This window comes from Ctenocephalides felis, unplaced genomic scaffold, assembly GCF_003426905.1.
Source record: "Ctenocephalides felis isolate EL2017-DRISC unplaced genomic scaffold, ASM342690v1 CF-g0.4_SCAFFOLD_01066, whole genome shotgun sequence".
In the NCBI taxonomy this organism is placed as follows: Eukaryota; Metazoa; Arthropoda; class Insecta; order Siphonaptera; family Pulicidae; genus Ctenocephalides; species Ctenocephalides felis.
The window spans coordinates 10,108-22,709 of record NW_020537220.1 but is presented as its reverse complement, the minus strand read 5'-3'; the positions used below and the strand labels follow the sequence as shown (position 1 = coordinate 22,709).

The following is a 12,602-nucleotide window of genomic DNA, read 5'->3' as shown; positions in this document are numbered from 1 at the left end:
TTGCAGTAATAATGCATTAAGTATCTGCATATTGAATTTTTATTTCAAATGTATACCAATAAAATTTTATGACTTCTATAACTTCATAAACATTATACATTTTTGATATACGAACAAAAACGCAATAAAAAAATTCTAAATTTATTTTTAGTTATGCATGTTATATACTTGGAATAGTGAAACGAAATTACTAAACGAAGGCGATATTTGACCAACGTACAATGTAGATAAGTTTATGAGTAAAATGCTACATAAAGGTTCTTCAAAGGTAATTTACAAGTGTGTACAATTAAACCATTTCTACTTTGAAAAAATATAACATTCGGCACAACAATCTCCAAACTGGACCATAAATTTAAAATAATTAAATTAAATCTAACTTACGATTGTATGATGGAATTCATATTTTGGGCAATGTTAGGATCGTCCGAAAGCATCCATAATTCCCCGGCGCCGGTAACTGCGGAACGACCAACTTCCATATAGAAGAAAGATTCCAGAGCTCCGGTGCTGTAAATATTCAAGAAAAAAGTTACAGAAATGGGATATTAATTTCTCATAATATATGCAAGAATTCCAATTAAGAGATTAGTAACAAAGTTTAAAATTAATTTCAAACTAATCTTCAAATCTTGTCTGGCTTTATGGCTGCAATGGTAATGAATACGAATAAAACATAATTGCATATTAATGTAATGAATATATCAATATTAATAGATTGATATACTAAATAAAATAATACTACTAATTCAATTTAGAAATAATGCATTAAAAATATTCAAATATTCAAATGATATAACAATTGTTAGATTTTTTCTTAGATATCTTTTTCAATACTAAATTAAATACAATTGTTTTTTCTCTTGAGGCGAATTTCAAATTTACAAAATTAGGCAAAAAATTAGAACAATTGATGAATCTCTATAAACATCAATTGAAATGTTACTAAAAAAACTATTAAAAAGAAAAAAACAATCCTTCAATCTCTTCGGCCTTCATTCGGTGCAATATTAAGCAATTTAGCCATTTTTAAAGTGAGATAACAGTTTTCGCGTAATGGTCTGTTTAATGACGTACGCTACGAATAGAATATTGAGATCAAATATTATGGATGATTTTTAATATTATGGATGATAAATAAACCATCATCATGCATCAGTAAATTGAATAAAGCCCACAATTACAAAAACTGCTAATTTTTATTTATTTTTTTTTTAATTTTTTTTTATTTTACTTTTTTTCTGTATACTTGTACATTCATATATAAATTATAAAAAAAAATAATAAAAAAAAGATTGCCTTTTCAAATTATGGCCTAAATTAAAATGGACTGCTAGACAGGCAGTCTAAGTTTCTAATTTCCAAATCATACAATAATAACTGCATTTTAACACAGATGCTAAAATGTGTTTACTTATATGAAAAATGAATGCATTTATTGATATGCTAAACTATCATTATGATTTTTTTTATGAAAATTAAATTAGAGAGATTATAAGTATCAATAATTATTAAGTTACGTTAGAAATCCGCCTATGCAATCCTACAAAACGTTGAACAAAAATAATTACATTAAAGCAATACTTTCAGCGTGGAAATCCAGTGTGTAAAGGAGTATCATTTTTATCCAGTATGTAAATATATTAATTAATTTCACAATAAATTCAAATAAACTAACAAACCTTTTGATGTATATCAGTGGAAACTCGATGAGTTCCTCAGGTTGCGGTTGTATAGATTGGCTTGAAGCCCTATGTTGGAGCGGCGGGTGTTGATTGGTGGCAGTTTCATTGAAGGCAGCATTTGTGTTTGTGGTGGAATTGCTGTTACTACCACCTCCTATGCGAACGAGTGACAACGTGTTATCATTGAGGCATAGGTGATACCGACCCGAAATGTTTCGACTTGCTCCTAAACCTCTCTTCTTCACGATCACTTGCCAAACATGTTCTGAAAAAATACAGTAAAATATTATTTTGTTATACTTAATGTATTTTCAATAGAAAAATTTATTTAATAACTAATACTTTATCTAATAACTGAAGATTTCATACATTGAATAAATCCGTTAAACTATTAGAAGTATTTCCTGCTTTATTTTTTTTAAATTTATTTTTGAGTTACAATTATTTCTGCCATAAAATGCGATTCTATATTTTATCTTTATAACTTAGATATGACACTCAATTATATTTATTAAAACTAGTGGGGTGTATGGCATCGTGCCTTAAGGCAAATTGCTGGAACTTCCCGTACCGTAACGAAATGTTCGAGGAATACTGAATGTTTTCAAATAGATTATTATAAATATTGTAACACATTGCTTAATATTTATAAGAATTATATAAACTGAATTGCAAAGTTAAAATTATTTGATTAAAGAGTTAGAACTTTAGTTAGAATTAAAAATAAAATCTGAATTATTTTCGATATACAAAAAAAAACTAAAAAAAATATATATATACAGTTTTTTTTTCCAAAATCAATTATTTTGTTAAAACAAGCTGAAAGTTCTTTGAATCATTCAAATCGGACGCTTAGTTCTTTCAAAAACTGCCATTTTTTGCACATTTAGCTATGTATCTCCGAAACCGCTCGACCTGCCTTTGCCAAAAACTAATAATCACTTCTCCCAATCATTACTAATTGAATGTTTTTTAGATCATTCAAATCGGATGCTCCGTTCACTCAAAAACTCTATTTTTATTTTATGCACATTTGCTCCGTATTTCCTTAACGACTGGACCTGCCTTTGCCAAAAACTAATCAGCTCATCTCCCTATCAATAGGAATCGAATGTTTTTTTTAACCATTGAAATCGGTTGATCCGTGCGCCCGAAAACGTGACTGGAAATTTGTATCCATATATACATACACACACACACACACACATCCATTTTTTCTGAGGTATGCCAAAATGTTCAAAAACCTTCAAAACGTCGAGAAATGTAAAAATTTTCAATTTCGATTTTCGGCCCATTACAATAACTTACCCTACGGGAAGTTAAAAATACTACTGCAGTACCAGTGTAAAGTAATCTCAAATAAAAATTAGCAAAATTAAAGAAAAATATGAAACATAATTTACAGTTTCAGTAAATCTAAAGTTCTTCTATAAATAAATTTAACTTGAAATACAAAGTTGAATAACAATGATAATTTAGAAAAAATAGAATAAAATATCATAAATAAATGTAATATTAGCAATTTTGCAAAAATAAATTGCTTAAAAGGATGAATATCTAAAAATAAAACAAACATTGCTTAAAACTAACATCCTCAACTTTATTGGCCAAAAATTAGATTTTTTCCGCTGATTAGAAATTTAATAAACACAAATATAAATTTTCATTTTGCTAAGTCGAATACTTTAAATATATTACATTATCTGTTCATTAATAGACAAATTACGTTATTGAGTACCTTATTAAGTTTCTTGGCGAGATAAAAACCGGAAGAAAAAGGCGTGGTTTATCTAATTTGCTTGTTTATGGAAATTGTAAACATGGAGGAGAAGTACGGACAAAATGACATGATGTTTAGTTTTTCAATTTTATTTATTTATTTAATGATATTATAGCCACTCTCAAAGTTTTTCTCATCTTAGATTCATCGACTACTAGCAGCATATCCTTTTAACTATAAAAACATATTTATTAAGAAAAACGTGCTAACTTGTAATTACGAAAACTATTTTGTCCATATAGTACGGACAAAATGATACAAAATAGTACATGATCAGATACTATTTTGTAAGAAGACAGTTGACAAATAAGTCGTTTGGTCTACTTTGGGACATCGACACATAATACATGAGTGCATAGGAAACAAATTCATACATCGTAACTAATTTTTGCCGGGCTCAGAAAGTAAAAAGAGGTATTTGCAATAAATGCAAGGCTCTTCTCTTTATCGGTGGATTTTTTAATCTGTTCTTAGAAGTAGTTAGAGTAAAACTTAAAAGCAGACCACCTTTGATAGGTTTAAATCTACTTTTTTGTTATAAAAAATATTCCATTTTATAAAGATACAAAATAAAATTGATTATGATTATTCAGTAATTAATAAAGAATTTAATGTGCAATAATATTACTGTTTCACTGTGTTGACGTAAAATAATAAAAGTCAGTCCCATTCTCCCCTACATCTCTGAATACATGACAAATTGAAGTATTTTCTCCTAATTATATTATCATATTTCACATTACATAGAGTTATTCATGTACGCCAATCTTAAAAGTTTTGTGCTTCAAAATCAAGCAAAACGACACAGAATATAATTATTACTGTTATAACAGACGTTTCTGTAATATTGTTTAGGGGCCATTCACGTCAAATGTAAGGCGTGCAAAGTCCGCAATATCTGCGGACATATGCGCCAAGAATAAACAGCAACTCGTTCGCATTATGTTAATTCGAATGTGCACTTAGGAAAAGTTTATTTTAATTCGGTTATGAGACGTGTCGTTTTAGAGACGCGCCAGTGATTCAAATGGTCCGTAGTCGCCAGTTCATCACAGTAACCCTATCTGTCAGTTGAGTTGCGATGAATGCAATGGCTTGTATGTTCGCGTCCTCCAGAAACTCATCTGTCTACCTGCCAGATAATCTACTTTCTGAATCCATTTAGCTCATAAAATTGAAATTTATTGAATCATGAAAACAATTTACCCTAACAGTTTTCCTAAAAAATACATTTAAATACAGTACTTTCTTTTGTGACAGTCGCTTTTTCACTAAACAATGAAGGTGTGAAAGCTCTATTCGCCAATTAAAAATCCACAAAGCCTGTGATTAAATTTTATTGAAATTTCAAAAGATATTATATTGCCCAATTAATAAATATTATACTCAAAGTATGCATAAAAAAGTAATAACGCCGGGCTCAGAACTGGAAAAAATGGACCTGCTTTTAGAATTAGTTAGGGTAGAAGTTAAAAGCCAATCACCACATTCGACTGATTTCAATTTTTTCTTAGCCTCGAATGAACTACTCTGTAGTACCTGGCAGATAATACTATGTCATTTTGTCATTTGTATAAGCATGTTATTTTGTCCTATTCTAGCAAACACTTTATTATTGCAATAAAATTGATTAACATCACTAGTGCTGGAATTAGTTAATTGAAAGTCCAATAGAAATAATTACAAATAACAATAAATAAGTCCCCAAAAACATAAGTAAATCACCCTCAAATTAAATTTTTGAGCAATACATTTTTGAACGTTTGATGCGAGAAGACTGTGACAATGACGCTCAACATCTGACAAGATTGTGAATATGAAATTCTTAACGTCATTTTATCTTTATTTCCCTTACTAGAAAAATTTTTCCTATATAAAAATATGTTTATTTAGCCAAGTAATATATATTTGCGTTCTTGTAAACACAACTCACTGACATGAACTGAAAGGTTGTCGACCGCTGATTTGGCGTATTCCTGACGTAGAGATTCAAATATCATTGAGTCATATAGGAGACAATCCACGAGAGAAACTTGTACAAGAAGTAGGTATCGAGTGACGTGTTCGGTAATGTACAGTGAAATATATACAACAAGGATCTATTTTCAAATGACGTGGGCGAGGCCCTCGAAGGAAAATTCATTGCGGTTTGCTGAAGAGGAAATTCGACAAACGATTGTAAACGCCTATATAATATAATGGAACTAGTGGTACATAGCACTGCGCCATGAGGTAAACTGTTGGACTTGGAACTTCCAGATTTATGAGCAAGTATTGGATAAACAAAAAAATTAAACGAATTTAAATATAAATTTTAAACAAAACAGTAAAGTTTGATATGTATATAAAATGTTTGCTATTTTTTAAATATTTGAAAACATAAAAATAAAAAAAAATTTTTTTCGTTTGTCACGGAATCCTTAGTTAAAAATTCTACAAAACAATAATTTATTTTTCAATTTCCCAATAAAATTCTAAAATTCCACAAGTTATGTTAAAAAGTTTGTTTTTGTTAGAGTTGATCTTAACTTAAATCTTTAACATGATCTTGAATCTTACAAGTTTTTTTTTGTTTATGCTCATATGTTACGGAAGCCAGAACTCTATGTATCATAAATACTGCATTTTCACACTTATTCCTATTAGACCATCCATTCGGTTCAGCCGTTCTCGCCAAATTGAATAAGTCAATCACACACATATTACATACACAAGTACTTAACATAAATAAATGAATGATCTTTTTTCTAAGATAAATAAATAAATGATCAGTAGTTCTTGAAGCGCAAATTAAAAAAAAACATTTTAGATTTTTTTCGAGATCACACTACGGAAAGTAGATAATAATAGCGAAGATTTTCAGTTCCACGACTATTATACACTTGATTATAAACGCTAATATTAAAATTCTGATTAATTTATCAAGATATGGTACAAGAATTTCTGCACCCGTGTTAGGTTTCACTCTCTTCAGCACACACAAATAATGAAGGGCAGATGGCGTAATATCAAAATGTTTAGGATAAACGTTAATCGTATAGTAAATACATGATTTTATGCGGCAATTTATTCTGTAAATTAAGTAAATTTAGTAAAGACGTTACCATTTCGTTCGTCAGAAAATTGTTTGGTAGTAATTCTGATCGGCTAAATCCATTGATTGGGCTATGAACTCACAGTAAACTAATAACATTTTTTTCTTATGTGTAATCAAATATTTATTTAAAAAAATTCTTTTTCTTCAAAACTGAATCCTTCTTCTAATTATAAGGTATTAATGAAATTATACAATACTTTCCTGCCCCACTAGATGTTCATGTTACAGAGCTAAAAAATTAAATTTTATTGAACAAAAAAATAAGAATAAAATTAAAAAAAATATGCAGTAAGGGAGACTGCGTGCGGTTGTGCAAGGGTACGGTAGTGGCAGCCTGACAGTCGTCATAACAGATAAACTATACTCATTTTGTAATAGGGTCCAAAGGGAGAAAGATGAAGTATATTTGTTCAAACAAATTTCCATTACTACATTGAGTCAGCGCCCAACATCAAACGATCTACTATATACTGGTGTGTGATTGTCTACTATAACCTATAGATTTAAACAAGATATTTGAAAAAAAAAAGAACTAGATCTGGAGCAAAAACTACATCAGGTATATATAATTGATACCATCTAACTTTAACAGAACTAGACGTTAGTTGGAAAATAGATAGATAATGGAATTAATTGAGAAGTTTAATTTGATAAATATTTGAAAATTAGTGGCAAAAATATATGCCTGATAGTGCAGTGGCAATCCACATGTTTGATTTAAATAGTATATCGAGCAGCATCAGAGCTTCCCATTTGCTTTACAACCCCGCACCTTTGGCTTCCCTTTGAACATTGCAAGATTTTGAATCATATCATGTGTAAAATAATTATTTTGATGCTTATAACAGCGTTAAAACTCTTGGAAGGATGGAAGACTAAAGAGCCGACCCGTGATTGATTATGGCTGCAAGACAACACATTAAACAGCATCTCTTACGTCAGCGAAAAAGCAGCTGCGTCAGCATGATCAACGCGTACTGAATGTGACAAATGCACTCTCATGTTATCACCGCGCCACAATCGATGCATGCATGCATTACGCGGTAAATGTCACATTTCAAAAGCTCGTTATGTCGTTGTTTTGCTAGCACGCTTATTTTTTAAATGATTTTTTTCCATTGTAAAAATAGATTTTTCGTCATCTTAAAAATATATAAAAAACTATAATAAGAACTCGCGTTTTGTTGATTTAACATTTGTTTGATTACTCAATTTTTTAGACGCATTACTTATAATTAGTGATATATTTACATATCCCATTTATTTCAAGATCGCAAAATTACTATATATATATAGTATATATTTTTACATATATACAGATGTATTATAGAGGTATTTCTCTATAGCTTTTCAGATGAAATGGACCGTGAATTTCGATCACTTTCAATCACAATTAACGCGCACAGATTCCCACACGACAGACAGCAAACACTTTCTTAGCAATCAGTAAAATTTGTATCTATAAGAAAACCTTTTTCTATAAAATTGTTATTAATAATAGAAATTTAATCATTATTATTTAGTAACCGCAGGATGTAGGGTAGAGTGTTGCTTAAAGGTCCACCACCGATATCTCAAAAACAAATAAAGTTAAGAATTTTTTAACAACAATATTTGAAAGAAGCGGAAAAAAGTCAATGTTTAAAAATCCATAACAAAAGTATTATCTTTCGTTGTTAGTTTTTTTTATCATTATGAGCACTGTTGTTTATTTTACGAGATCTTATATACTTTTTAAGTACACGATATTTAGTTGTTTTATAATATATATTATTAGTTGTTCTTTTTATTGTTAATTTTAAGTTAGATTCAACAGTTTTTTCATATATCCTCTATAACAGCTTACACGAGAGTAGGGTAAAAACGACCAACTGAACCTTTACCCTGGCAAAAAGTAAACAATAAAAAATAGTAAATAAAAAAGTAAATTAAGTTAGAAAAGCAATTGTACAAGAGATAAATTAACTAAATAGTTAATCCAACTCTGCTGATGAATATTTCTGTCGAAATATCAGATCATTGTTATATGGGTGTAATCTTTGCATTAGTTGAATAATGTAGCTATTATTTCGTAAAATCCCTTTAAAATTAAAAATAAAGCATTGGACCTGTTTGCCCTTGGTCGTCACTCCCATGGGGTAAAAAAAAGGACCAGATGATTTAAAAAAAAAACAGCAAAAAATGCATGTTTACAATGATGAATTAGCCGGGAGATTTACTGAACATAGTCACATAGTTTGATATGTGTTATTTGTTGTGATATAAAAATCAAATATAATTGCTCAAAGTTAAATTCAACCTTTGTGCTCCTGCCCTATCCTGTAATTATTTCCTGCCCTATATTGAAGATACAAATTAATATTAAAAACTGGACCACATTCAAACGCACGTTTACATTAATAGTTAATTATTTAAATGAGGTTAAAGTTGCTGATTACAGCTTAAATAATCTGGAGCATTTAGACTCATTGGAAGTATTCTCATGAAAGGTGAACAAAAATATATTTAGGGTAGTATTTCATTGAAATATATGAAAAAAAATGGAAATAGGATTGTAATAAATATTTTGTTTCAACAACACAAACACCTTTGTCTGACAAGTTGAAAACAAACAAAAATGTAAGTCATTGAAATTTTAAATGCACACCTTTTTTCAGTACTATTCTTTATAGAAACGCATATAATCTTATGAAAAAGTTACCTTTGATACTAATTTAGTTAAAACTAACACATCACCCACAAGAAACAGGCAAGTATTCAATTCACAAATGAGACATCTCATCTTATTCCTTTAAAAACCTCGGCATGATATACTTTTCATTCGATTCGTTCGTACGCATTGAATTTTCCATAGAGCCATGCTAATTGATGAAATATTATATAATATGTCAGGAGATCTGTTTACAATGCGTGGACTTATGTGATTAACGTGCTCTTCGCTTGGAACAAATGTGTAATGGAATATTACCGAGCCGGAACGGACACATGAAAATATTGTTTGGACAATAAATTAAGTCCATAGCTGATATGCAGGAGGGGGTGAGATTAAAACAAAAAACAAGAAAACAACCCGAAAACGAACGGCGCAAATAGATTCTCTCAGAAATCTGAAATTATCTGACTTAAACTCCTTCACTGAGGGTTGTGGAATGAACAAATGCCTTATGAATAACTTTATTCTGTGAAAATAAAATGGCCTGCTGACCTGAACAAGTGATCACTGTCTGACTTTCTTCACTTAGGATTAAGGGGGGAAGTCCATATAGACGCATGAAAATAGGTCATATTTTAAAAATATTTTTAAACGTGATGGAATAATTTTATTGTTTTTAAACTTTGACATAACTTTATTTAACCCTTTTAGAATACAAAAAAATATTTAAAAAAAAAAAATTATTTCAAAATGGCGGCTCAGCATAACTTTTTGTGGACTGCCTCTGGCGCGAGGTCCAAAACTGCTGCATTTCTCACTCATCAACCGTCGATCTGAAAAAAAAATTTTTTTAATGATTTCTTTTGAGAACATATCAATGGGAAGGATAAACCTATAAAATTGAAAAAAAAGTATAAATGTCAATGAAAAACAAGCCTTTGAAAAAAAAATCTGAATTTTTGGCTATTTTTTTGACATTTTGGGCTCTAGAAAATACTTTATAAACGCGAAAGATCTAAGGATTTAGGTTTATCCTTCCGATAATAATATAGAGAAAGGCCTCACCCAATTTCAGACAAATCGATACATAACTTTTTGAGCTACAACTGCAGCAGTTTTTGAAAACACAGTTTTGAGATAATCGCGTTTAAAGATTTAGTAAAGGAAAATGACCAGTATTAGTTACTTACCGATTAATCTGCAATATCAGGTCCATACAATAGTCCTTCCTTATCTTCAAAAAGCTGATTATCTGTAAGTTGTTGTTGTTTGTGAGCTGTACCAGCATCTTTTATTTGTGAAAGGCTGCTACGATCCTAACAAGTTATTCGCGCCTCATCAGTATTATCAGCATATGCTTTAGCATAAGTACCAACAGTTAAATTCAGAAGGTTCATTATTCTTAATATTGAACTAAAACCTTCAATAAATATCCTAGCTGCAATATATGGTGAAATTTCAACTACCCTTAGTCCACAATGTGGGTGTTTTGGTGATAATCCCACTATAGTCGCCAAACTGCCGCGTTGAAACTTTCATTCGCGTTCTGCGTATGATCACCAAGGCATCGTTCAAGTAAATCATCTTTGGACAAATCTTCATAAATTGGTGAAAGATGATGTTTCATTTCTTCACCAAGTAATGGAGCTAAATCTACGTCTAGATGATCTTGACCACTGGCACTTTCATTATGACTTGTACTGGCGTCAATTTTTTCACCTGCTTTATCAGTAAACTGATTGCCCTGATAACGTCTTTTTTAGTGTTATTTTGTGCAATATTACTTCATTACTTCGCTTACCTTTTAGATAATTCGGCATTTTTACGTATTGAAATGAACTGAACACTACGAATTTTCCAGCTAAACTAACTATATTTCTCGACTAACTTTTGTTCGCATACCAATATTACACATGTACTAAGGTACATAGAAGTCTTCCAGTTGTAGGCCAAAAGAAGTATTTCTAGTTATTATAATGAAAGAGACCTTTTTCACTCGAAATTTAACAATACGCTTGATCGATTGACAATGCGCACTCCGGCCCGCCCCGTTATGTTAGCTATAACTTTGTTAATATAAGAGATTTTTTTTTGTCGACTCGTTAATATACGCTCAACATACTATACTTGCAGATTATCGAAAAAAAAAATTTCAATTTTTTGAAAATGTTATATGGACTTCCCCCCTTAAATCAATGAAGGGATCCTAACGTACTTATTTAACGTATCTTTATTATTATTGTTTATTTTAATTACTTTATTTAATTTTTATTTTGTGTATTGACGTTCACACATTAGCTTATAGGATTTGTATTCTGATTGCTAATTATAAATAAAATATAAAATATAAAATAATTATATAAAAATAAAAGTAAAAAGTAAAGTAATTCAGTGAAAATAATTGACACAAATATTTGCCTGTGAAGTAAATAATAAATCTAAAGATATACGAAGGTGAGGTAAAATATTGAGCTCTATATACAATCTATTAAGTTTCAAATAAGAGAGGGCAGGATCCAATTTGACTTATATTGCAATTATATTGTAAAAATCAAACCAATTATATCACAACAAATAACACATATCAAACAAACATCTATCTTACGATGTTCAGTAAAACTCCCAGCTTAAATTAATTATTGTAGAAATATTTTTTTTGCTGTTTTTCAAAAAATTGGCAGGGGATAAACATACTCCATGTTTTATTTTTAATTTGAAAGGGATTTTTCAAAATAATAGCTACATTATTCAACCATACAGAGATAGCACTGCATATATCCCTGATCTGGTATTTCGTCAGAAATATTCATAAACAGTGTTAGAATAACTATTTATTTAATTTATCTCTTGTAAAATTGCTTGTTTAACTCAATTTACTCTTTTTTTACTATTTTGTAATGCTTGCCATAGTGTATATTCAGTTGGTCCTTTTTACCTCACACACGTGTAAGCTTTCAAAGAGGTTATGTAAAAAACTGACTTAAAACTGAATCTAAATTTTTAACAATACGAAAGTTCAAAGATAGTTGTTTTTCTCAACTTTACTTGTTTTTGAGATATCAGTGGTGGACCTTTTTATCCGCGGAAATTTGAGCCCCGTCCTACCGCATGTTGATTTATATGATTTTTGATAATTAAGCAGAATATTTCTTTCTTTTTGTTTAAGAAACATTGTAAGGATTGGTGCACCATAATATCTATCAAAAAATATTATTTTAAATCATTTCTAGTACTTTTGTTTTTCTCAACTTTACTTGTTTTTGAGATACCAGTGGTGGACCTTTTTACCCAAGGAAATTTGAGCTATAATATATTATTTTAAATCATTTCTAGTATTTTTGAACGCTTAGATAGTAGCTTCTATTTATTCATAAATAGTTCAAAAAT

General features: G+C 29.8%; 1 protein-coding gene across 1 annotated transcript; it reads right to left on the bottom strand.

The window, feature by feature from the left end:
* Nucleotides 1-306: 306 nt before the first annotated feature.
* Nucleotides 307-11,035, bottom strand: LOC113365508. The gene is made up of 4 exons (XM_026607050.1): nucleotides 11,000-11,035; nucleotides 10,749-10,950; nucleotides 1,683-1,950; nucleotides 307-510 (listed from the first exon to the last, which is right to left on the bottom strand). Exons 1-4 carry the CDS (start codon nucleotides 11,033-11,035, stop codon nucleotides 381-383), a joined length of 636 nt encoding a protein of 211 aa, XP_026462835.1. The 3' UTR covers nucleotides 307-380.
* Nucleotides 11,036-12,602: the final 1,567 nt, after the last annotated feature.